The sequence below is a fragment of the Salmo salar genome, chromosome 09 (assembly GCF_965601325.2).
Source record: "Salmo salar chromosome 09, fSalSal1, whole genome shotgun sequence".
NCBI classification, from domain to species: Eukaryota; Metazoa; Chordata; class Actinopteri; order Salmoniformes; family Salmonidae; genus Salmo; species Salmo salar.
In genome coordinates this window covers 119,709,920-119,737,669 of record NC_138299.1, presented here as the reverse complement: position 1 = coordinate 119,737,669, position 27,750 = coordinate 119,709,920, and the positions used below count along the sequence as shown (strand labels likewise).

At 41.7% G+C, this 27,750-nt stretch overlaps 1 protein-coding gene across 1 annotated transcript; it reads left to right on the top strand.

Moving 5' to 3' along the window:
- LOC123744717 (uncharacterized) lies at positions 1–27,750 on the top strand. The gene is made up of 13 exons (XM_045724370.2): positions 1–1,762; positions 1,863–1,895; positions 6,325–6,382; positions 6,647–6,789; positions 6,940–7,074; positions 7,712–7,902; positions 8,004–8,035; positions 8,529–8,659; positions 13,041–13,141; positions 13,892–14,121; positions 20,674–20,996; positions 21,248–21,304; positions 23,799–27,750. Exons 1-13 carry the CDS (start codon positions 1,723–1,725, stop codon positions 24,050–24,052), a joined length of 1,728 nt encoding a protein of 575 aa, XP_045580326.2. The 5' UTR covers positions 1–1,722; the 3' UTR covers positions 24,053–27,750.

Sequence of the window (27,750 nt, the reverse complement as noted above, 5' to 3'; positions counted from 1 at the left end):
ATCACTAGTCCAAAGCTTGGGGAAGGGCAGGTGCGCGAGACAACTTTACCAGCATCATAGCATAGGTATCGATGAATCGTTGTGAAATAAAGTATGAGTGATAGTGTAATTAATGTGTAATAACTATGTAAAAAATGTATGAACACGTTCAATTATTACGTGACGTGCAGTCAAATTCAGGTCCTGATTGGTCAACAAGCTCAAATAGTGTTATATGACACGTCAAATAATGTTATTTTGACGTGAATCTTTTTTGACACGTCAATATGTAACGCAGTTTGGGTCTTTGCGTGTCAAAAAGATACACGTCAAATAACATTGTGGAATTCCTTTCCTTCTTAATACGTTTGAGCCAATTAGATGTGTTGTGACAAGGTAGGGGTGGTATACAGATTTGGTAAAATACCAAGTCCATATTATAGCAAGAACAGCTCAAAGAAGCAAAGAGAAACAACAGTCCATCATTACTTTAAGACATGAAGTTCAGTCAATCCGGAAAATTTCAAGGACTTTCAAAGTTTCTTCAAGTGCAGTCGCAAAAACCATCAAGCGCTATGATGAAACTGGCTCTCATGAGGACCGCCACAGGAAAGGAAGGCCCAGAGTTATCTCTGCTGCAGAGGAAAAGTTCATTAGATTTGATTGCACCTCAGATTGCAGCCCAAATAAATCCTTCACAGAGTTCAAGTAACAGACACATCTCAACATCAACTGTTCAGAGGAGACTGCATGAATCAGGCCTTCATGGTCGAATTGCTGCGAAGAAACCACTACTAAAGGACACCAATAATAAGAAGAAACTTGCTTGGGCCAAGAAACACGAGCAATGGACATTAGACCGGTGGAAATCTGTCCTTTGGTCTGATGAGTCCAAATTTGAGATTTTTTTTGTTCCAACCGCCGTGTCTTTGTGAGACGCAGAGTAGGTGAACGGATGATCTCCGCATGTGTGGTTCCCACCGTGAAGCATGGAGGAGGAGGTGTGGGGGTGCTTTGCTGGTGACACTGTCAGTGATTTATTTCGAATTCAAGGCACACTTAACAAGCATGGCTACCACAGCATTCTGCAGCGATACCCCATCCCATCTGGTTTGCGCTTAGTGGGACTATCATTTGTTTTTCAACAGGACAATGACCCAACACACCTCCAGGCTGTGTAAGGGCTATTTGACCAAGAAGGAGAGTGATGGAGGGCTGCATCAGATGACCTGGCTTCCACAATCACCTGACCTCAACCCAATTGAGATGGTTTGGGATGAGTTGGACCGCAGAGTGAAGGAAAAGCAGCCAACAAGTACTCAGCATATTTGGGAACTCCTTCAAGACTGTTGGAAAAGCATTCCAGGTGAAGCTGGTTGAGAGAATTGTTGACCGGGGCAGCTCTAGCTGAGAAGAAATTTGACGAACTGACTTGTGGGAATGGTGGCATCCTATGACAGTGCCACTTTGAAAGTCACTGAGCTCTTCAGTACTGCCATTCTACTGCCAATGTTTGTCCATGGAGATTGCATGGTGGTGTGTGGCTGAAATAGCCGAATCCACTAATTTGAAGGGGTGTCCACATACTTTTGGTGATGTAGTGTAGTTTCCACCCTTGCAAAAATCGAGGAGTCGATTCGTTGCAGAAGTTGACTCCCCACCACTAGGTGCTTGTAGGTGGGGCTGAATTGGACTACTTATGTCAGTGCATCTTAGTTTTTCACCTATGAATGAGACTGCGTTATGGAAAGAAACACCATGACAACTCCACTACTGATGTTTGGTATGTGACCATCACTATCAAACTCTGCACATTTGCTCGAATTTGTGTGTACAATCTCTGGACTTCCTTTCCTTTACATTTGTTTGTTTCATTTGTGCAGTTCTTCTGACTCTACCTTGCTACAGCGCACATGGTAAGTGGAAAGCACTGTCATCTCTTGCATCTGTTTGTATGAGTTAAATGGGGCCAGCTGTTGAGAGGTGTAGGGCCGTGTGGGCTACTATTCTGCCTCTCAGATTGATGTGTGTACAGTATACAGCAGGGATAGTATTGTAATGTGGGCTCCTCTTCAGTTACGATAATCCCCAGTGGAATTCATTATTACTTATTGTTCTGTGGTTTGGACTTGAGCGTTTATGCATCATTGGAGTAAAAGTATAATTCATTTAGATTCTAGGTCTAAACTCTCAGAAACACTTTTGTAATCACTAGCTTGGATGGTACTCAAATCAAACAGGTCTCTGCATATAAATATTTAGGGGTATGGTTGGATGATAGGCTTTCTTTTAAAAAACATGTTACTGAATTGGGAAAAAAGCTCAAATTCAAGATAGGGTTCCTTTACAGAAACAGGGCTTGTCTGTCCTCCGTAAATAGAAAACAAATTGTGCAGGCTACTTTTATGTCCATTTTAGATTATGGTGATATTATCTATATGCATGCATCGGCAAACACTTTAAAACCACTGGATGCTATTTACCATTGTGCACTCAGGTTTATCACGGGTGATAGTTACAAAACTCATCACTGTATCCTATATCAACATGTGGGTTGGGCCTCTCTATCTGTGAGGCGAGAGCAACATGCTCTCTTGTTTATTTATAAAGCACTACTTTTAAAACTACCTCCATATATATCATCATTAATTTCCACTAGATATATTAATTTTAAAACCAGATCACAGATGTGGATTACATTAGAGACTCCTGCGGTCTCCACAGTTGGGTAGGACTGCCTTTAGTTCCTTTGCACCTTATTTTTGGAACAAACTGCAGATCCAACTTTAGTTAGACACTCTGGTGTCCCTTGCCCATTTAAAAAATGTTATGGAGGATCAATATGATGTTGTCTGTGATTGTTTCTGCTGAATTGTGTCTTTGTTTTGTATGTTTGAAATGTTCTTGTCTGTATGCCTAAAACTGTACATGTCAACATGTTTACACAGGGCACAGCCGTAAAAGAGATCCAGGTCTCAGTGTTTTCCCTGTTAAAATAAAGATTTAAACAAACAAACTAAAAAAATCCCGGTACGGGAGCTGTATTTGCACACGCTTGCTATATTATTACATATACAATCCCTAGTATTAAATCAATTGGATCTCTGTGGACATAGTTGTAAAGATTTGTCATTTTACTTTTAAAATGCATTACCTTTTATTGTGGCATAAACACAACCAGTTTTGGTGTTTTCATCTGATTGTCAAACAGTCACTTCAAAGGGCTCCTTTACCAGGCTAGCAGCGCACATTCATCCACTTCCAACATATTTCAAGCCTCCAAACAGTGGTGAATGCAAAGAGACATCTGTTACACAAAACACCAAAAAGTGTAATGATATTTGCCGATTGTCATTAGGCCAGAATTGATGTGTCCACTCAGGCGGCGCGTGAGTTTCAAGTTTGGGGAAGCTAATGTTCACCATAGAAATGCACCTTAATAATAAAGCATTACATGCGCCATCACATTTGCAGACGTATGTAAGATAGCCTGCTATTCCTAATGTGATCAGTGCATTGGATATTCATAATTTAGGCTAATATAACTCAATCACTGTTCACAAAATGACCGTTCAATGCTTGGCTGAGCGCGTAGTGGGGAAGAGTTGGTCTAGGCTATAGCAGATACATTTATTATATTTTCTTTGCACGTGAAGAATTTTGTCTTTTATAAACACATTTCATGCGATTCTACTTCACTTTATATGACTGGAGACATTGAAATAATATTTTTTGATTAGACAAATGACAGGGTGGGCTACTCTACTGACACTTACAAACAGATCAATAAAAACAATGTCTGATTAGGGCTTGGTGGTATGGCCAAAATATCATGTCATGCTATTATTCATATTTTTTAACTAGGCAAGTCAGTTAAGAACAAATTCTTATTTTCAATGACGGCCTAGGAACAGGGGCAGAACGACAGATTTGTACCTTGTCAGCTCGGGGATTGCAACCTTTCGGTTACTAGTCCAACGCTCTAACCACTAGGCCACGGTGCTGGCGTAAAACAAAAAGGTATTTTATGTTTTTGAATAATAAAAGTTATAAAATTGCTTTGAGTAGTGTGTGACCCTAGGCTGGCAACACATACATTCTATGTGATTTCAATGGGTCTTTCCCCATGCTGATTGTTTTACAGTATACTGTTCAATTCAACTTCAACCCAAAATGTCTGCTGGTGCCAATATCCTAAGATGGGCTATAGGCCTACTGTTCGCTCAATTAAGGTGAGCATTTTGATACATTTCAAGACAGATTAGAGTTTTTTTCATTGCCTTCTCTTTACAGCAATAGCCATTTGCTTTCCAAACTACATTACCTATACAAAAGTACTGTATGTGGACACTCCTTCAAGCTCACAGAACGGGACCACCTAGTGCTGAAGCGCGTAAAAAAAATGGTCTGTCCTTGGTTGCAACACTCAATACAGAGTTCCGAACTGCCTCTGGAAGCAACGTCAGCACAATAACTTTATCGGGAGCTTCATGAAATGGGTTTCATAGCCGAACAGCTTAAGATCACTATGCGCAATGCCAAACGTCGGCTGGAGGGGTGTAAAGCTCGCCGCTATTGGACTCTGGAGCAGTTGAAACGTCTTCTCTGGAGTGAGGAATCATGATTCACCATCTGGCAGTACGACAGACGAATCTGGGTTTGGCGGATGCCAGGAGAACGCTACCTGCTCCAATGCATAGTGCCAACTGTAAAGTTTGGAGGAGAATGAATAATGGTATGGGGCTGTTTTTCATGGTTTGGGCTAGGCCCCTTAGTTCCAGTGAAGGGAAATCTTAACACTACAGCATACAATGAAATTCTAGATGATTCTGTGCTTCCAACTTTGTGGCAACAATTTGGGGACCAACACTTTACATGTTGTGTTTACATTTTTTTTCATTGTAGCTAGTTGAAAAGCGAAGTACATGTGCGTCAAGTATGGAAAATGTGTGCTAGACATCCGGCAAAACAAAACGTTTATTCATCTGGTGGACATCGGGCATTACTTTCACCCCTGTGCATCATGTACCTTACTTCCCTGACAGAGTTCTGCTTGTATAGGGATATATGCAATCTACACTAATCAAAAATATGAATGCAACAAAAGTCCCCAGAAATTTTCCCAACAACACAAAAAGCTTATTTCTCACACATTTGGTGCACAAATGTGTTTACATCCCTGTTGGTGAGCATTTCTCCTTTGCCAAGATAATCCATCCACCTGATATTTGTGGCATATCAAGAAGCTGATTAAATAGCATGATCACGACACAGGTGCAAAATAAAATCTCATTCTGATTGTCAGGCACGTCGTAAAAAGTGGACCAAGGCGCAGCGGGTATCGTGCTCATCTTCCTTTTTTATTTGGATAAACGTGAACACTTAACAAAAATAACAAACAACGACGAAAACCAGTCCCGTAAGGCTACACAGCTATACATGGAACAACTACCCACAAACACAGTGACAAAAACCCCCTACTTAAATATGGCCTCCAATTAGAACCAATGAAGAACAGCTGCTTCCAATTGAAGGTCAAACCAAACCTGAACATAGAAATAGACTAAATAGACATTCAAACATAGAAATAGACAACATAGAACATTACCCAAGACACATAAATCAAACACACCCCTGCCACGTCCTGACCATACTATATTAACAAAATGACCCCTACTGGTCAGGACGTGACACTGATTGGCTGGGCCTGGCTCCCAAGTGGGTGGGTCTAAGGCCTCTCAGGCCCACCCATGTCTGCGCCCTTCAAAGTCATGTGAAATCCATAGATTAGGGCCTAATGAATTTATTTCAGGTGACTGATTTCCTCATATGAACTGTAACTCAGTAAAATTGTTGAAATTGTTGCATGTTGTGTCTTATATTTTAGTTCAGTATAGATAGTAAGTCAGTGAAATGAGTTACTCTAAACAGTATAGCCTTCTAGGGCATACTAATGAATGTGTTTTTTATAGTTGCTTTGGAGATATTAAGCCTGCAGAGAACTTTAAGGAGCGCTAACTGCAGCCATAGGTACCGTTGCTTCCTGACATACCTTACTCAGTTTTTCAGGCATTTTATCATAGAATTATCTTTATGCGTTTTATCCTAATCAACTTCAGTCACTAATAGGCAGTTGTAATATGCGATTTTAAAGCGATAAATTATTTATTGCTTTACAATTTACTTATTTTTTTTTACTGTAAAGCAATTTACAGTTACAATATTTTCTTAGTGTGTGTTTTGCAAATATCACACTTAGATTAATAGCATGATCTGAGATAGAGCTTCTCACAGAATACGTAGCCAGGACATTGTCTTGATGTGGGGATGTTACTTGTCTCACAGGGCAGGTCAATCCTTTTGGAATTCCAGTCTCCGTCCATGCTGGGAAGTTCTACGGCACGTGAGTATAGCAAGTGCCCTTATGATCTCTGCTCTGGTTAGAAGCTGCCCTTGGGCCCAGATCTTTAGTGGGGTTATGCAAAACTGACCTTAACAGTGTTTAGGGGCAACTTCATCCTACTACCTTTCTTTAATTAAGATGTGTCATCATGATGTAACTGTATGTGTGAGCATTGTGACTCCACTTTGTCTATGTCGAGTTTATGTGCTGCATATAGATGAAGATAATGCCCTCTAGACATGAAGATGAGTCTCTACCTTTCAGGTCTCCCAGAGATCACGTCTGCGGCGGGCTGAATTATGACGTTCTAGAATACACCTGCTGTGAAGGAGTACCTCATAACGGGGCGGGGCTGTCCTGCTGTGGAAACAGGGCCTTTAACCTCACCCAGGCTTCCTGTTGTGAAGGTGATATAGACAGTCGCATCTCCTAGCGGTATCCCACAAAATCTATTCACTTAAACCTGGTAACTGGGTTAAAATCATTGTTTTTTCAGCACCTCCTGAATTTGAATTGATATGCTGTGTGGGTGTTTATCTGTGATTCAACCATTGCAGGTCAACTGACTCTGAATGTGAGCCAGCTGGTGTCAGATTGCTGTGGGTTTAGGGCCTACGACCCACTCAACCAACTGTGTTGTGACTCACGGATACTAAACAGGACCCATCCCCATGCCAAGTGTTGTGGAAAAGGTCTGTGAGGTCCGGTCTATTGACGTGTTTGCTGTCATCATTGATGATGTAGTTGTGTTTGTTTTATTCTCCCCAAAGGCATAAACAGAGGTGGTGTTGTCGTGTGCATTTCAAACTGTCTTTTTCAATCTGCCTATAGCAGGCAATATATTATTACCCCACTCTGCAGTCTATTAAAGCCAAAAAAGGTGAACATGCTTGTGTTCCTTGCTAGAAACCTTTAGGTAGGTTAATATATAATGAAAAGAAAAATTGTCGGAATGGTTCTTCATTGCACTTTTTATTTCTTACATTTTCAACGCCTGTATTCGCAGATGTCTTCCTCGAAATAAATGTAGCCTAGGCAAGAATATTCTGTTGTGTGCCTTAAACTTATTTGCACTGTAATTTATTTGGTTTATTTCGTACTTGTTTTGTTTACTTTATTGGTTTTGTAATTTGTAGCCTATCCAAATGTAGGTTTATAGGCAACGTTTATGCTGACTCCCTGTGACAACATCATTTCCCAGCTGCACCTCATGGTTTCTATGCTCACTCACTCCCCTTCACAATGTCAAGCTTGTAACACTTGAGCACTTGAAAGCACTTCTGTGCTTTTAACAGTACATCTCATCAATTGTTATTACTTGTCCCACAGAGTGTTACGATGAAGACCACCAGCTTTGCTGTGGAAATATTGTCAAAGGAAGGAAGGTCCTGACCAAAATGTCCAGTCACCACCGATGCTGTGGAGACCACCAGTTTGACCAGCAAAGCCACTGCTGCTGCTCTGAACCACTGTCCCCAGAGCCTCTCAATGCAAGCTGCTGTGAACCATCAAGTTCTAATGTTAGTGAAAAGCCAACCTGCTAGTTTTGTATGGCTGTAATGAAACTTCACATTATGATAGTTTGTCATCTTTGTGTGTATTTTGTTCTCTATTTTTTCAGCTGACGGAAATTGATGCGAGTTCTCCAAACTGGTAAAGGTTGCCTTCATCCGTATAAAGAACCTCATACCGTCTCACTTTTCTTTATTCAATGTTCAATTCAACCATTTCATTAACAGTCAGGGTTTCAAATAATCATTTTGATGTCTTAGTTGCTAAAAGCCACGTTGGGGGTGGCATCCATTTCAAATGATGCGATATCATTTAAAAAACGACCACTACATGTCAATAGATTTTAAATGAACTGAACATCTGCAGGTGTCAGGGATTGCTTTATTTTCCTTGTGGCTTTTGATCGAGGCCCGAGATATTGAATGGCCTGCCAACAAGCACAAGAAGGGAGTTTAACTGGTAACTTTTTGTCTGTAGAAAAAGAGTGGTGGAATAATTAGAAACGTGACGATGATTGTTTTTTAGCATGGTTTTTCACAACTATGTTTGTGTACATATACGTTTATTGTTTGTTTATGTATGTGTAGGTGCATGTGTTTGTATTGCATCTCTCTCGCTCTCTGCATGCCTCCAGTATGCCAGGGGAGAGGCCCTGTGGTCGAGGTGCCTGTTTTAACCCAACAACAGAGAGTTGCTGTGTGAACACTACATCTCTCCAAGGGAAGCGTTACTTGCGTCACCAGACCTGCTGTGAAGGAATACCATGTAAGACAGCACAAGGTGTCAAACTAGTTTTATTTATTTTTGTTTTTATTGGAAGGGGCAATAGGCTGGTGGGAAGAGCTATAGGTGGACAGGCTCATTGTAATGGCTGGAATGGAATAAATGGAACAGTATCAAACATATTGAAACCACACGTTTCACTCTGTTTCATCTATTCTATTCCAGCCATTACAATGAGCCGGTCTTCATATAGCTTCTCCCACCAGCCTCCTCTGATTTGTATGTACACTGAGTGTACAAACATTAGGAACACTTGCTCTTTCCATGACAGACTGACCAGGTTGAAAGCGATGATCCCTTATTGATGTAATTTCTTAAATCCACTTCAATCAGTGTAGATGAAGGGGAGGAGACAGGTTAAAACCTCTTAGATGTAAAGTCCCTTTGTTTATAAATCGATCTGTGGACCCCGTAGATCGAAATGGCTTGCATTGAGCGATAGCCCTGGTTCCCCCTGGTTCTTTAGCCTGTGTGACATAGGATGTGAAATCTGAAACCACTTGAAGCTGGGATGTTCCTCCTAGCATTTCAATCACTCTTCTTACTGTCCATCAATTCCTGGCTAAACCCTACATCACAGCCAATGACAAAGCACATGCTTGCAATGGGGTTGGACCATGTCTGGAATGACACATCATCCCATGGACCTGTCCAAGCATTGTTGATATACGATTGTATCGTCAATTTCTTTTTACCCGGGGCAGGGGGAGAGCGAGTCGTTGTGTTGCCTAGCAATGCAGTAAAGGATCTGTAATGCAGCCTGAGACTGCGCACAAACATGTGGTGGCAAAACATTGAAAAAGAGGTTGAACTGCACGTGAAGTCCTGGCCAGCATGTCAAGTGAATGGCACACCACCAAAGCAGGTCCCCACAGTCAGAAAAGAGCTAAACCGTGGCAGATCTAGCCACCTCGTAAAAACATATTCAAATAAAATGTTATTTGTCACATGCGCCAAATACAACAGGTGTTCACCCTCCACCATACTTTACAGTTACGATGAGGTTTTGATGTTGGTGTGCTGTGCCTTTTTCTCTCCACACATAGTGTTGTGTGTTCCTTCCTTCCAAACAACACAACTTTAGTTTCATTTGTCCACAGAATATTGCCAGTAGCGCTGTGGAACATCCAGGTGCTCTTTTGCGAACTTCAGACGTGCAGATTTTTTTGGGGACAGCAGTGGCTTCTTCCATGGTATCCTCCCATGAACACCATTTTTGTTTAGTGTTTTTAACGTATTGTAGACTCGTCAACAGAGATGTTAGCGTCTTCCACAGATTTCTGTAAGTCTTTAGCTGACACTAGGATTCTTCTTAACCTCATTGAGCATTCTGCGCTGTGTTCTTGCAGTCATCTTTGCAGGACAGCCACTCCTAGGGAGAGTAGCAACAGTGCTGAAATTTCTCCATTTTTATAGACAATTTGTCTTACCGTGGACTGACATTTAGAGATACTTTTGTAACCCTTTCCAGCTTTATGCAAGGCAACAATTCTTAATCTTAGGTCTTCTGAGATCTCTTTTGTTCGAGGCATGGTTCACATTAAGGCAATGCTTCTTGTGAATAGCAAACTCAAATTTTGTGAGGGTTTTTTATGAGGCAGGGCAGCTCTAACCAAAATCGACTAACTCGTCTCATTGATTCGACTCCAGGTTAGTTGACTCCTAACTCTAATTAGCTTTTGGAGAAGTTATTAGCCTAGGGGTTCACATATTTTTCCAACCTACACTGTGAATGTTTAAATGAGGTATTCAATATAGACAAGGAAAATACAATAGTTCGTGTGTTATTAGTTTCAGCACACTGTGTTTGTCTATTGTTGTGACTTAGATGAAGGTCAGATCAAATTTGATCTCAAATTTATGCAGAAATCCAGGTTATTCCAAAGGGTTCACATACTTTTTCTTGCAACTGTAGGTTAAACTATCGTCTGTCGCATCACGGTGTTATTGCCATCGACGATGTCTGTCAAACATCATTGATTTCTGATTTATATCGTAATATTGTCCAACCCTAACCCTCAATCCTTACATCATAGCACATTGAGTTTGATTTACAGCCATTCCTCTAAAATAATGAATAGATTTTAAACAAAAAAAAACGTTATGTTCGTCATAGATGGACAACAGTGATATGGGGTGAAAGGTGGGTTCCTAACAAGTTCAGGAAGCCAAGCAAGAGCTCTGTGTAACGTTCACAGCAGTTGGGGCAAGAGAGACCTTTAGAAAATATGTACATTTCTCTAACACTAAACATACAAATATGTATTTTACAGTTATAAGGAAGGTGAAATCTCATAGTTAGTGGTTTTATAATTGTATTATACTATATTTAGAAAGCATAGAAGTCATTTCAAGCCTTATTCATACAGTTTTGTTGAATAGGAAATATGTTTGTACTGTGTACTTGAGCTTGTGTCCTGAAAAGTGACTACACTAGCAATTTATAACTATCTTTACTAGAGAGGTGAGATTTTAACGTTTCTTGGGAGTATGCAGCGTTACTAGTTATTGTTTATGGTCCTCTCATGAGACATAATTACTTTCGGAAATTACATTTTAGATTACATATAGTTACATTTGACTTTTTAAAGAAGGATTTTCCAAGCCTTGAGACAATTGAGATATGCGTGTATATGTGTGCCATTCAGAGGATGAATGGGCAAGACAAAATATTCAAGTGCCTTTGATTGGGGTATGCTAGTAGGGGCCAGGTTAGTGTGTCAAGCATGAGGTTTAAGTGTCTGTCCTATATCTAGGAGATATAAGAAAGCTTAGAAAATATATATACAGTGCATTTGGAAAACATTCAGACCCCCTCCCTTTTTCAAAATGTTGTTACGTTACAGCCTTATTCTAAAATTGTTAAATTGTTTTTCAATCTACATCACCTTTGGCAGCAATTACAGCCTTGAGTCTCCTTCTGTATGATGCTACAAGCTTGACACACCTGTATTTGGGCAGTTTTTCCCATTCTTCTCTGCAGATCCTCTCAAACTCTGTCAGGTTGAACATCTCTCCAGAGATGTTCGATCGGGTTCAAGTCCGGGCTCTGGCTGGGCCCCTCAAGGACATTCAGAGACTTGTCCTGAAGCCACTCCTGCATTGTCTTGGCTGTGTGCTTGGGGTTGTTGTCCTGTTGGAATGTGAACCTTTGCCCCAGTCTGAGGTCTTGAGTGCTCTGGAGAAGGTTTTCGTCAAGGATCTCTCTGTACTTTGCTCCGTTCATCTTTTTCTCGATCCTGACTAGTCTCCCAGTCCCTGCTGCTGAAAAACATCCCCACAGCATGATGCTGCCACCACGCTTCACCGTAGGGATGGTGCCAGGTTTCCTCTAGATGTGACGCTTGGCATTCATGCCAAAGAGTTCAATCTTGGTTTCATCAAACCAGAGAATCTTGTTTCTCATGGTCTAAGAGTCCTTTAGGTGCCTTTTGGCAAACTCCAAGTGGCCTGTCATGTGCCTTTTACATTACATTTTAGTCATTTAGCAGACGCTCTTATCCAGAGCGACTTTCATTTCATACATATATTTTTTTTTTCTTCTCCATCCTGGCCCCCCGTGAGAATCGAACCCACAACCCTGGCGTTGCAAACACCATGCGTTGCAAACACCGTGCTCTACAGGGAAGGAGTGGCTTCTGGCCACTCTACCATAAAGGCCTGATTGGTGGAGTCCTGCAGAGATGGTTGTCCTTCTGGAAGGTTCTCCCTTCTCCACAGAGGAACTCTGGAGCTCGGGTTCTTGGTCACCTCCCTGACCAAGGCCCTTCTCCCCCCAATTGCTCAGTTTGGCCGGGCAGCCAGCTCTAGGAAGAGTCTTGGTGGTTCCAAACTTCTTCCGTTTAAGAGTGATGGAAGACTGTGTTCTTGGGGACCTTTAATGATGAAGAAATGTTTTGGTACCCTTCCCCAGATCTTTGCCTTGACACAATCCTGTCTTAAGAGCTGTAGGGACAATTTATTTGACCTCATGGCATGGCTTTTGCTCTGACATGCACTGTCAACTGTGGGACCTTATATAGACAGGTGTGTGCCTTTCCAAATCATGTCCAATCCAATCAAGTTGTAGAAACATCTCAAAGATGATCAATGGAAACAGGATGCACCTGAGCTCAATTTGGAGTCTCATAGGCAAGGGTCTTATATCTTATGTAAATAAGGCATTTCTGTTTTTTAATACATTTGCAATCATTTCTAAAAACCTGTTTTCGATTTTATCAATTTTAGAATAAGGCTGTAACGTAACAAAATGTGGAAAAAGTCTAGGGGTCTGAATACCTTCTGAATTCTATAGCAAACTAGTATTTTTTTCATGTGGGTCATCACCATCTCTGTCCTCCCTCCTTCCCATCTCTCTAACCAGGTCCCTACAATGTTGCTAGCTGTGGCTCTCAGGTTTACAATCCAGTTATCAACATCTGCTGTGCCGGACAGCTTTCTAATAGGGTGCTTGGGAAAAACCTGGTGAGTCCATTAGCCCACAGAGCTTAGGCCTACAGCTACATTTAGTTCACTGAACCTCCTCTGCAACATAAAAATTTGTTCTAATCTCAGTCAAATTAAAGTAAAACAGCTAAATCATCCACCCACTTGTTGAGTAGTTGTTTGTCAAGGCATGAAGACAATGCTGTACTGTAAACGGATGTGTTTGTAAAAAACTTTACTGGTGAAAATAACTAAAAGTGTCAAACTATACGTTGTCCACAGACTAGTTTCAATACACTCAGAATGTTTAGACAGGGCCCCAGTTGGAAGAGGGTGTCCTATACTCAATGCCAATATTCTAGAGTGCTGTTTGATCTAAAAGTCTATCACGGAGAAAATCTGCCCCATGATTTGCCAGTAACAATGACTCTTTATAGTGGTGATTGCTTTACTTTGGCTACATGCTGTACTATGTCATTTTCCCCATTCCACAACCAATTAGAGTAGAGCAGTTCCTCTTCAGTGTGAGAGTGTACCTGACGGGTAACGAGAGCTCTCTTTGGGTCTCTTTTCTATCACGGCACTCTGTTGGTAGAAGATGTGTGCACAGGTTTACTGGTAAGAAAGTCAGACTTTCTTTTCTAGCGTTTTGACTTTCTTTTGTGATTGTGTGTGAATTTTGTGTATGTGCATGCTACGGTTTGTGAGTGCATGATGTCTGTATGTGTGTCTGTTATTCGTGCGTATGTGTGTGTTGATACCCTGCTGACTGGTGTGTGTCTCTCCCAGTGCTGCGGTACAACTCCCTATGCTGTAGAGGAACGATGGGTGCTGTGCTGTAACCAGACGTTGCACCGTGGGGTGGAGGCTGGGCACCAGTGCTCCCCAGGTGGCCACTTGTATCTGCCATCCCGTGAAATGGTGTGTGAGTCACACGTTCATCTCAACAATCCAGGCAAACACTGCTGTGGAGAGGAGACATACAACCCTAAGGATGAAATCTGCTGCAACGGACTGAAGTGAGTTGCTCTGTAGGGTGGAAACTGTAGGTAGTTGAACCTAGCCAGGCAGTTTATCCTGAAGACGTGGGGTTATCACTGCAAGCACAGTTCAGAGTGCCTAAGCGCTAACGATTAGATCACTTCATCTTCAACAGAATGTATCCAGCCTCCCCTGTCCAAGTGATGATGCAATCCCACTAGGCACGTCAATTCAACATATCTATTCTACGTTGGTTCAACGTGATGTCATTGAAATCACGTGGAAACAATGTTGATTCAACCAGTGTGTGCGTGTGCATCTTTGTACTATAACTAACCGTGGAATATATTTTCCAACCATCAGAGACTGGGTTTGCGTCGTTGTATGTTTATGTCTGGGAAACATGAATGGATGCGATTGTGATGAAAAAAAACATACCCACATTCCCAGGCCCACTACCGTAGATTTTGGAGAATTCCGTTGGCGAATTCCGTGGGCTGCTTAATGGAATGCACTAAGTCATACAAACCACTGACTCCCAGAGGTTGTCTACCGCTGCAGCCAAAGGTCTAAGGGTCTCCTCCCATTCTGTACTTCACTTCCCTTTTTCCAGTCAGAGGCATTCAGACAGACTGCCAGACATCTAAGAGAGGTGGTGTGTCTGCTTCGGGGTCTCTGAGGAGACCAGACACCTGTTTTGGTTTGGGGGGTGGGTCGTTGTTTTTGTCTGCCTAGCCCTGTTGTGTGACTTGTGCTTGACCTCAGTGTCTGACTCTAGGAGGAAGCTGGTTGATTCCTGTTTGGGATTTGAGGAATGTTATTAATGTACATTCCATGTAAATATTGGCTGAAGTGTGTTTATAGGGAATACAGAAGAATGTACCATGTCTGAGGTGATCCATGATGCGGATGGGAATAATATATTTTTTTAAAGCACTACTACTTGTTTTGACTCTGTACAGTGGCTTCACACACTGATCTAAAGTCTGTGGAAACGTGGTCGAACACATTAACAAACAATGCTCCAATGTTATAGGCTCTCACCCTGTCATTCAAAATGTGGGTCGTGAAACCTGGTTAGGTCCCCACGAAGTTGCATGGCAGTCTGAATTTATACAGATGCCAATTCTCAATACTTTAGTCATGGAAAATGTATGGAGTAAAAAGTACATTATTGTCTTTTGTAAAGTAAAAGTTGTCAAAAATATAAATAGTAAAGTACAGATATTTTATTTCATTTAACCTTTATTTAACTAGGCAAGTTAGTTAAGAACAAATTCTTATTTACAATGATGGCCTGGGATTAAATGATGGCCTTGGATCAAATTCTTATTTACAATGACGGGGGCTGGGATTAAAAAAATTATAAAAAATAACAAATATAGGACAAAACACACATCACGACAAGAGAGACAACACAACACTACATAAAGAGAGACCTAAGAAAACAACATAGCAAGGCAGCAACACATGACAACACAGCATGGTAGCAACACATAACAACAGCATGGTAGCAACACAACATGGTAGCAGCACAAAACATGGTCCAAACATTATTATGCACAGACAACAGCACAAAGGGCAAGAAGGTAGAGACAACAATACATCACGTAAAGCAGCCACAACTGTCAGTAAGAGTGTCCATGATTGAGTCTTTGAAAAAAGAGATTGAGATAAAACTGTCCAGTTTGAGTGTTTGTTGCAGCTCGTTCCAGTCGCTAGCTGCAACGAACTGAAAAGAGGAGCGACCCAGGGATGTGTGTGCTTTGGGGAGCTTTAACAGAATGTGACTGGCAGAACGGGTGTTGTATGTAGAGGATGAGGGCTGCAGTAGATATCTCCGATAGGGGGGAGTGAGGCCTAAGAGGGTTTTATAAATAAGCATCACGCGACGGGTAAACAGAGATTACCTGTTTACAGAGGAGTATAGAGTGCAGTGATGTGTCCTATAAGGAGCATTGGTGGCAAATCTGATGGCTGAATGGTCGAGAGCACCCTTACCTGCTGATCTATAAATTATGTCTCCGTAATCTAGCATGGGTAGGATGGTCATCTGAATCAGGGTTATTTTGGCAGCTGGGGTGAAAGAGGAGCGATTACGATAGAGGAAACCAAGTCTAGATTTAACTTTAGCCTGCAGCTTTGATATGTGCTGAGAGAAGGACAGTGTACTGTCTAGCCATACTCCCAAGTACTTGTATGAGGTGACTACCTCAAGCTCTAAACCCTCAGAGATAGTAATCACACCTGTGGGGAGAGGGGCATTCTTCTTACCAAACCACATGCCCTTTGTTTTGGAGGTGTTCAGAACAAGGTTAAGGGTAGAGAAAGCTTGTTGGACACTAAGAAAGCTTTGTTCTAGAGCATTTAACACAAAATCGGGGATCTGTTAGTGTGCCCCTGGCTATCCGTAAATTTAAAAAACAAGATAATGGTGCCATCTGGTTTGCTTAATATAAGACATTTTGAAATTATTTATACTTTTACTCTTGATACTTAAGTATATTTTAGCAATTACATTTACTTTTGAGTTTTAATGACTCCAACCTAAGTGTATGTAAACTTCCGACTTCAACTGTAGATTGATTAGCCAGATCTGTTTTTGGTCCAATAGCATATTTAAAATAATCCATCTTCCTTGCAGAGCTGTTTTCACAGTTTGCACAATCGGATCATTTTTACATTTACATTTTAGTCATTTAGCAGACGCTCTTATCCAGAGGATCAAAATGTGTATTAATTGGTATAATCACCCCTTTTGAGTTTCTTTGCCCATGACACAAATATATTTCTCCTTCCCAGTCCTTTTCCCACCCAACCTCATCTGTATTTGTAGAATGAGTTTCCTGTAAACAATAGATATTATATTCTCTTTTAGCCATGTAAAATGTATCTTCTTTTTTTATGATCTGCTAAGCCATTACAATTATAACTGCCTATACTTATTTCCAGACTTACCATAATGATACACAAGTTTCAATTATACTTACCACAACCAATGTTTGTAAACTTACAATTAAAAAGCACCACGATGATTTAGTGTCAAAAAATGGCGCCGACGAGGATGGCTGACGATTTACATGCCCATAATCAATTGTGCTATTTTGTTCGTATTTTTGCGTTGTTTGAAACTTATTTTTTTAACTTATTTTGTACATAATGTTGCTGCTACCGTCTCTTATGATCGAAAATAACTTCTGGACATCAGAACTGGGATTACTCACCACGGACTGGAAGAAGCTTTTTCATTTAAGGAGTCCGACGAGAAAGATGTACTGCTCTCCCAGATCCCCGCCTTTTGCGTGAAGAAAAGACGGCGGAAAAGAGGACACAGATCAGGCTGCCTTTTGAGAATCCGTAGGTGAGCGAGTAAACTCTCATTGCCATCAATTCTACTTGCTAACATGCAATCATTAGAAAATAAAATAGATGACCTATGATTACGATTATCCTATTAACGGGACATTAAAAACGGTAATATCTTATGTTTCACCGAGTCACGGCTGAACGAAGACACGGACAATATAGAGCTGGAGGGATTTTCAATGCACTGGCAGAACAGAGACGCTACCTCTGGTAAGAGGAGGGGTGGGTCTTTTTGTCAATAACAGCTGGTGCACGATGTCTAATATTAAAGAAGTCTCGAGGTATTGCTCGCCTGAGGTAGAGTACCTCATGATAAGCTGTAGACCACACGATCTACCAAGAGAGTTCTCATCCATATTATTCGTAGCCGTCTATTTACCACCACAGACAGATGCTGGCACTAAGAACGCACTCAACCAACTCTATAAGGCCATAAGCAAACAAGAAAATGCTCACCCAGAAGCAGCACTCCTAGTGGCTGGGGACTTTAATGCAGGCAAACTTAAATCAGTTTTACCAAATTTTTACCAGCATGTCACATGTGCAATCAGAAGGAAAAAAATTCCAGACCACCTTTACTCCACACACAGAGATGCATACAAAGCTCTCCCCCGCCCTCCATTTGGCAAATCTAACCATAATTCTATCCTCCTGATTCCTACTTACAAGCAAAAATTAAAGCAGGAGGTACCAGTGACTCGCTCAATACGGAAGTGGTCAGATGGTGCGGTTGCTACGCTACAGGACTGTTTTGCTAGCACAGACTGGAATATGTTCCGGGATTCATCCAATTGCATTGAGGAGTATACCACCTCAGTCATTGGCTTCATCAATAAGTGCATCGACGTCATCCCCAAGGCTAGAGCTGCCGCTTTCAAGGAGCGGGACAATAATCCGGACGCCTATTAGAAATCCCGCTATGCCCTCAGACGAACTATCAAACAAGCAAAGCGTCAATACAGGATTAAGATTGAACCGGCTCTGACGCTAGTCAGATGTGGCAGCGCTTTAAAACTATTACGGACTACAAAGAGAAACCCAGACGCAAGCTGTCCAGTGACGCGGGCCTACCAGACGAGCTAAATGCATTTTATTCTCACTTCGAGGCAAGCAACACTGAAGCATGCACTAGAGCACCAGCTGTTCTTGATGACTGTGTGATAACGCTCTCGGTAGCCGATGTGAGCAAGACCTTTAAACAGGTCAACATTCACAAAGCCGCAGGTCCAGATGGATTACCAGGACGTGTACTCAAAGCATGCCCGGATCAACTGGTACATGTCTTCACTGACATTTTCAACCTCTCCCTGACTGAGTCTGTAATGCCTACATGTTTCAAGCAGACCACCATAGTCCATGTGCCCAAGGAAGCGAAGATAACCTTCCTAAATGATTACCGCCCGTAGCACTGACGTCGGTAGCCATGAAGTGCTTTGAAAGGCTGGCCATGGCTCACATCAACAGCATCCTCCCGGATACCCTAGACCCACTCCAATTCGCATACCGCCCCAATAGATCCACAGATGACGCAATCTCAATCACACTCCACACTGCCCTTTCCCACCTGGACAAAAGGAACAGCTATGTGAGAATGCTGTTCATTGACTACAGCTCAGCGTTCAACACCATAGTGCCCACGAAGCTCATCACTAAGCTAAGGACCCTGGGACTAAACACCTCCCTCTGTAACTGGATCCTGGACTCCCTGACGGGCCGCCCCCAGGTGGTAAGGGTAGGTAACAACACGTTTGCCACGCTGATCCTCAACACTGGGCCCCCTCAGGGGTTTGTACTTAGTCCCCTGCTGTACTCCCTGTTCACTCACAACTGCATTTTGCAAACACGACTCCAACACCGTCATTAAGTTTGCTGATGACACAACAGTGGTAGGCCTGATCTCCGGCAAGATGAGACAGCCTTTAGGAAGGTCAGAGACGTGGTCGTGTGGTGCCAGGACAACAACCTCTCCCTCAATGTGAGCAAGACAAAGGAGCTGATCGTGGACTACAGGAAAAGGTGGGCCGAACAGGCCCCCATTAACATCAATAGGGCTGTAGTGGAGTAGGTCGAGAGTTTCATGTTCCTTGGTGTCCACATCACCAACGATCTATCATGGTCCAAGCACACCAAGATAGTTGTGAAGAGGACACAACAAAATCAGGAGACTGAAAAGATTTGGCATGGGTCCCCAGATCCTCAAAAAGTTCTACAGCCGCACTATCGAGATGTAATATTCCACCCACTAAGACCATCAGACCATCTGCCTGACTCATGACGCGCCTTTGCGTCCTAAGGCAAACCCTTGGCTGCCAATTAGCGTTGGCCAGAGGGAAATATGGGCAGTCCCATGATAACATAAATATCTATGAGGGTGCTTAAGAGAACTAACCAAATAACATGGAAAACAGTCAGAAAAAAATAAATAGTAGCAATAATTGATCATTTTAATATAAATAATAACAGCACAATCTTATAAATGCATGCTCATATTTTGAAAGTCCTAGCAAGGCTATAAGCATGTCAGCCCAGCCTGCTCAGTTAATTGGATTCAATTGTTAGAAACATTTTGAAAAAATGAAGAGAAAACAACCTAAATATATCACAAGACCAGTCCTTTTTTTTAATGTCCAATACATGCAAGACATATTTCATGTAGTCCTCATTATATCCTGTTGTTTTCCAACAAAAAAAAGGAAGGAAAAAAGAACAGATTCTAACGGCTGCTAATGACTGGAAGTAAAAATGTGTTTTAGGCATCACACTGCCCATAAAGGAATTCCCAAGTTGAACTTACAATCGACTCTGACACAGCCATGGCACGACAGCCAAGAATACATGCAGTACTGACAATCCAGAGCGAGTGAACCTGTAAACCAACCCTCTCTCCACCCATACACGTTTTGTTTTTTATTCCACGGTCATTACTCATCACCTTGGCTGTTGTACACCTAGGCCTATATCATTAGGATCAATAATATAAAAGGTGGCATAAATAGTTTATATAGAAATATATAATTATACCTCTCTCACATAGAGAAGTGCTTCCATAAGCCAGTTATTGTGTTAGTTCTACCGTTAACTTTAATCAATTTATCCAAGTGTTAACTAACCCGCCACACACTAATAGAGACAACAACCCTGTTGACAATACCTAACACACCAGCAAATTGATATCGGAACAGCTCTCTTTCTATTGGGAGGTCAAATCTTTTTTCTCTGCACAGACACCGCAGGTTGGGAAACATGTCCTGCTGCGGAAGGAAGGGCTACAGCCCCAGCACGGGCCAGATGAAGTGCTGTGCAGGGACTCTGTACGACCTGCAGGTTCAGGGCATGCCCACAGAGGATGCCCAATGCTGTGGGAGTGTCCTGATGGAGGCCGGATCCACCTGCTGCTCCGCCCCAGGACTAGACCTGCTCTACCCTACCCAGTCAGGGTTCACCTGCTGTGGGCACCGCTACCCCAACTCCTCCCTGTGGTCTTGCTGCGCGGGGGTCCTGCACCCAAGGACTGAACGAAACACCACCAGCAAAAACATGATTCCAGGTCAGTGGGAACAGGATGAAATCCGAATTTGATTCCCATTTTTCATCGATCTATGATTTATGTCACAGTTTGAGTTGCGTCTCTTTATCTCTGAAAGGCCCTACGAAAGACCAACCCATAGGTCAGACGATTGATATGATGAGTCTATATGTAGTTCATAAAAGATAAAGGGGGTGTTTTTTGATGGGTCCCTGCCTGGATTCTGTCTCTGTCTAAGCCCATTTGATTAGACTGTTGTTTACTATCCTCAGGACCCAGGCTTCTACCACTGGGGGATTTGAAGACTGAAGATCTGTGTTACACCGAAGGTAAGGCCTCCAGTTTGAAGCACAGAATGAAGGAAACATGACTCTATACTTTGACCTTTAGCAAGAACAGTGGGAAGCACTTGAATCTACACTGAACAAAAATGTGGCCAACCGGCTGGATTCGGTCTTATGTAGCAAAATTTGAGGTAGTGTTTTTTTACATTGGATAAAAGTATAGACTCAGAGCTAGAAAATGGCATATCATGCACTAGAGTTGAGGAACAATGGGAAAGTAATTATGCTTTGAAAGTTGATACACTTGTAACCCCACTTTTGAGAAAATGGATGTTGAATGAATGTTTTGAATGTTTTGGTACCACTACTGGAGAGCTCTTCTTTGTCTACACCCATTCAGCATCGTTCACATCCTCTTAAGCCAGCCCCACCCTTCTCTTTAAGGATTCACATGTGAGGCTAAACAGAGTGAGTACACCTTGTGCTGGGGACAATAAAAGGCCTCTTTAAAATGTGCAGTTTTGTCACACAACACAATCCCAGAGATGTCTCAAGTTTTGAGGGAGCGTGCAATTGGCAGGAATGTCCACCAGAGCTGTTAATTTCTCTACCATAAACTGCTTCCAACATCGTTGTATATAATTTGGCAGTACGTCCAACCGGCCTCACAACCGCAGACCACGTGTAACCAGCCCAGGACCTCCACATCCGGCTTCTTCTTCGTCTGAGGGGTGGTTGGGAGGAGTAGTTCTGTCTGTAATAAAGCCATTTTGTGGGGGGAAATTATTTCTGATTGGCTGGGCCTAGCTCCCCAGTGGATCCCCTCCCAGGCCCAGCCATGGCTACACCCCTACACAGTGATGTGAATTCCATAGATTAGGGCCTAATTTATTTATTTCAATTGATTGATTTCCTTATATGAATCGTAACTTAGTCTAATCTTTGAAATTGTTGCATGTTCTGTTTATATTTCTGTTCAGTATACAGTTGAAGTCGGAAGTTTACTTACACTTAGGTTGGAGTCATTAAAACTCGTTTTTCAACCACTCCACAAATTTCTTGTTAACAAACTATAGTTTTGGCAAGTCGGTTAGGACATCTACTTTGTGCATGACACAAGTAATTTTTCCAGCAGTTGTTTACAGACAGATTATTTCATTTATAATTCACTGTATCACAATTCCAGTGGGTCAGAAGTTTACATACACTAAGTTGACTGTGCCTTTAAACAGCTTGGAAAATTCCAGAAAATGATGTCACGGCTTTAGAAGCTTCTGATAGGCAAATTGACATCATTTGAGTCAATTGGAGGTGTACCTGTGGAGGTATTTCAAGGCCTACCTTCAAACTCAGTGTCTCTTTGCTTGACATCATGGAAAAAATCCAAAGAAATCAGCCAAGACCTCAGAAAAAAAATGTAGACCTCCACAAGTCTGGTTCATCCTTGGGAGCAATTTCAAAACACCTGAAGGTACCACGTTAATCTGTACAACCAATAGTACTCCTAGAGATGAACGTACTTTGGTGCGAAAAGTGCAAATCAATCCCAAAACAACAGCAAAGGACCTTGTGAAGATGCTGGAGGAAACGGGTACAAAAGTATCTATATCCACAGTAAAACGAGTCCTATATCGACATAACCTGAAAGGCCGCTCAGCTCCAAAACCACCATAACAAAGCCATACTACGGTTTGCAACTGCCCATGGGGACAAAGATCGTACTTTTTGGAGAAATGTCCTCTCGTCTGATCAAACAAAAATAGAACTTTTGGCCATAATAACCATTGTTATAGTTGGAGGAAAAAGGGGGAGGCTTGCAAGCCAAAGAACACCATCCCAACCTTGAAGCATGGGGGTGGCAGCATCATGTTGTGGGGGTGCTTTGCTGCAGGAGGGACTGGTGCACTTCACAAAATAGATGGCATCATGAGGGAGGAGAATTATGTGGATATATTGAAGCAACATCTCAAGACATTAGGCAGGAAGTTAAAACCAATGGGTCTTCTAAATGGACAATGAGCCCAAGCATACTTCCAAAGTTGTGGCAAAATGGCTTAAGGACAACAAAGTCAAGGTATTGGAGTGGCCATCACAAAGCCCTGACCTCAATCCTATAGAAAATGTGTGGGCAGAACTGAAAAACCGTGTGCGAGCAAGGAGGCCTATAAACCTGACTCAGTTACACCAGCTCTGTCAGGAGGAATGGGTCAAAATTCACCCAATTTATTGTGGAAGGCTACCCGAAACGTTTGACCCAAGTTAAACAATTTAAAGGCAATGCCACCAAATACTAATTGATTGTATGTAAATTTCTGATCCACTGGAAATATGATAAAATAAATAAAAGCTGAAATATATAATTCTCTCTACTATTTTTCTGACATTTCACATTCTTAAAATAAAGTGGTGATCCTAACTGACCTAAGACAGGGAATTCTTACTAGGATTAAATGTCAGGAAAAGTGAAAAACTGAGTTTAAATGTATTTGGCTGACTCTGTACAGTGGCTTCACAAAGCTGATCTGAATTTTGTGTCCAGTTCTGCTAGGGACAGTGGAGACTGTGTCTATGAAGATGAACGAGCGGTCCATCGTGATGCTAAACGCCATGTCTGTGCAGGCCTCACGTGGCAATGTCAACGCCCTGCCTTCCACTCTGTACCACACATTACCCGACCACTGCAGCTTCCCTGAACTGGTGCCGGGCAACACTTACATCTGGGTGAAAACAGGATTCATCTCTGATCTCAGCGATCATTCCTCCCCTCTCCATTCCATCCTTTCCAGGTGTTGAACCTTTATCCAGCCCAGAGGAAAGAAGCCCAACCCTCTCAACATAATGTGAATTCTGGGTATTTCCATAGCCTATTGTTGAGAAATCTGGTATGTTAACTGATGATAAGCTTAAAACTAGCATCTTTATAGTCTCTAATGAGCCATATCTCTGGATAATGTGTCAGTCTGGGTAGTGGTGTTCTGTAATATCACAAAATACTGACAACATTTTGTGTTGCTTTAAAGATGCAATTGGTGCATCCATTTCTGGACTTTCACATTAGTGCATTCGGAAAGTATTCAGACCTTGACTTTTTCCACATTTTGTTATGTTACAGCCTCATTTTAAAATTGATTGAATAGTTTTTCCCCCTCATCAATCTACAGACAATACCCCATAATGACAAAGCAAAAACAGCTGTTTTTTTGTATTTGGGAGTTTCTCCCATTCTTCTCTGTAGATCCTGTCAAGTTCTGTCAGGTTGGATGGGGAACATCTTCAGAGATGTTCAATCGGGTTCAAGTACAGGCTCTGATTGGATCACTCAAGGACATTAAGAGACTTGTCCCGAAGCCTCTCCTGCGTTATCTTGGCTGTGTTGTTCGGGTCGCTGTCGTTTTGGAAGGTGAACCTTCGCCCCAGTCTTAGGTCCTGAGCAGGTTTTCATCAAGGATCTCTCTGTACTTTGCTCCATTCATATTTGCCTCGATACTGACTAGTCTTCCAGTCCCTGCTGCTGAAAAACATCCCCACAGCATAATGCTGCCAAATCAAAGTCAAATTTTATTGGTCACATACACATATATTGCAGGTGTAGAGAAATGCTTGCCACCACCATCATGCTTCAACGTAGGGATGGTGCCAGGTTTCCTCCAGACGTGACAATTGGCATTCAGGCCAAATAGTTAAATCTTGGTTTCATCAGACCAGAGAATCTTGTTTCTCATGGTCTGAGAGTCCTTTAGGTGCCTTTTGGCAAACTCCAAGTGGGCTGTCGTGTGCCTTTTACTGAGGAGTGGCTTCCATCTGGCCACTCTACCATAAAGGCCTGATTGGTGGAGTGCTGCAGAGATGGATGTCCTTCTGGAAGGTTCTCCCATCTCCACAGAGGAGCTCTGTCAGAGTGACCATCAGGTTCTTGGTCACCTCCCTGATCAAGGCCCTTCTCCTCAGATTGCTCAGTTTGGTCGGGCAGCCAGCTCTAGGAAGAGTCTTGTTGGTTCCAATCTTCTTCCATTTAAGAATGATGGAGACCACTGTGTTCTTGGGGACCTTCAATGCTGCAGAAACTTTTGGTACCCTTCCCCAGATCTGTGCCTCGACACAATACTGTCTCAGAGCTCTCTGGACTATTCCTTCAACCTCATGAGTTGGTTTTTGCTCTGACATGCATTGCCAACTGTGGGACCTTATATAGACAGGTGTGTGCCTTTCCAAATCATGTCCAATCCAATCAAGTTGTAGAAACATCTCAAGGATGATCAATGGAAACAGGATGCACCTAAACTCAATTTCGAGTCTCATAGGCAAGGGTCTTATTACTTATGTAAATAACGTATTTCTGTTTTTTGTTTTTACTAAATTTGCAAACCATTTAAAAACCTGTTTTTCGCTTTGTCATTATGGGGTTTTGTGTGTAGATTGATATTTTTATTTTATTTAATCAATTTTAGAATAAGGCTGTAACGTAACAACATTTGGAAAAAGTCAAGGGGTCTGAATACTTTCCGAATGCACTGTATATATATATAAAAAATGTGTGTGATCTATCTATCTATCTATCTATCTATCTATCTATCTATCTATCTATCTATCTAGCAGCAGCACTATCAAGGTTATTTCCACCCTAAGCTGAGACGACGAGCAAATAATTAGTTTTTAGATTTTACAGCACCTTACACAACATGTATCTGCTCATTTCCCTAATCACCCCATTCACTCTGTCCAATTTGAAATATAGTTGAGTAGTGGAGACCGGAGTCTATCAAACTTGGGCTGTCTCTTGCTGAGGTCATAAGTGAGCTTTTCAAGAGGGAGAAAGTCAACAATCTGGTCAATCCACATTTTAAATGTAGGAGAGGTATTAGAGGCCCACAATACAAGAATACATTTCTTAGCAAAGTATGTAATAGTCATCAGCAAATTTTCTCTCTCAGGATCAAGAACAAAGTCCTGCTGGGCATTAAGAAGATAAATACACGGGGTCATATCAAACTGTACATCTAGTATTTTCTGTGCAGCAGTATGTATAGATTGCCAGATTTTGGCAATCTCTCTACAGCTCCAAAATACATGCATATAGGTTCCACTTTCAGAGGTACATCTTTTACAGTTAGGAGAAATGTCTGTTTTCATTCTATGGAGTCTCAAAGGAGTGTAATAAAATTTGTACAAAAATTTGTAATTAGATTATTTAATTTTTACATTAGTAGAGGAGCAGTATACCCTGTCGCAAACTTCCGTCCATAACTCATCACTGATATTCAGACCAAGGTCCTTTTCCCAGATTATTTTCAAAGGAGTAAAGGAGGTGTCCACTTTCTCAGAAAGGAGTCTATAGATATAAGATATTTTGCCTTTAATGGATTGTGCTGTGACAAGAAGAGTTTCAACTTCATTCAACTGAGTTCTAAAGCTCCTCTTGGAAGTAAATGAGGAAATGACATGTCTAATTTGAAGAGATTTCAAAAAATGGGATCTTGGCACATTGAATTCACTGCAGAGCTCTTGAAAGGATTTCAGTGTAGTGGTTTCTGATGAAATAGGTCTGAAAAGGTCCTGATTCCTAACCCATTGATTCTTAAAGAATATAATTTGTCTCATGGGTTTAGTTCAACACTGGTTACATTTCTCCAGACCCATCCCTCAGCTGTTTACCAAAGACAATAGCGGGGTGTACCTGCAGATTTGTTGCCTGAACATTTGTTTGAACTACAGATTGCCCCTTTAATGGTGCTAGGTTAATAAAAATATTTTCTTAGAGTACCACAGTATGAGTCATTATACCCATTAAACCTATTTTAGAAACTCTTAAAATAAGGGATGTGTTTTGTGGCGTCATGTTTTGATAACCATGCCATGATGCTCTGGATGAGACTGCCGAATCGAGGAAAAGGTAAGAATTTCTGCATTAACCATCTGTTAACTAAATTTAGTAAGGAATAAATTGGCAAAATATCCTTAAGTTGACAATTCTGTGAACTGTCATGGACATGTTTGAAATGTACACAATAGCTGTTAGCAAAGGTGTCATCTAAAGATGACATGCAGGAACTTGCAGGGATTTGTAGTCTTGCATGATGTCTACTTTGATGCTAATTATCATTTTAAAAATCTGAGAATAAATAGAACCGAATATATTGATAAGTCACCTTGTCCGAGAGAGATTTACACGGTTAATAAAGTGTCACGCCCAGATAAGCCTACACAAAACACAGCCCTTATTTTAAGTGTTTCTAAAATCCCTTATGGGAATAATAAATGGTGGAAAACCGATTGGAACCATTTCCCTGTTTGACCGCTAGGTTTTCTGGGTATATGACTCATCCACTATGGGGCTCTATGGCTATTCCCTCCAAATCCATACTGAAGCCATTTCTTCACTGAATGTTAATGCTTTGTTCAATGTGACACTAACATCGTAGGCGTAAACCTGTCTATGAAGTGATTGCACCACGTTGTGAAACAACAGGAAATAAAGCCTATTTTTAAGCAAG

Coding starts and splice junctions, on each gene's coding strand:
- LOC123744717 (XM_045724370.2), top strand. CDS start 1,723: ATGGAAAGAAACACCATGACAACTCCACTACTGATGTTTG. Junction 1,763..1,862: donor AACTCCACTACTGATGTTTG/GTATGTGACCAT, acceptor TCATTTGTGCAG/TTCTTCTGACTCTACCTTGC. Junction 14,122..20,673: donor ATCTGCTGCAACGGACTGAA/GTGAGTTGCTCT, acceptor TTCTCTGCACAG/ACACCGCAGGTTGGGAAACA.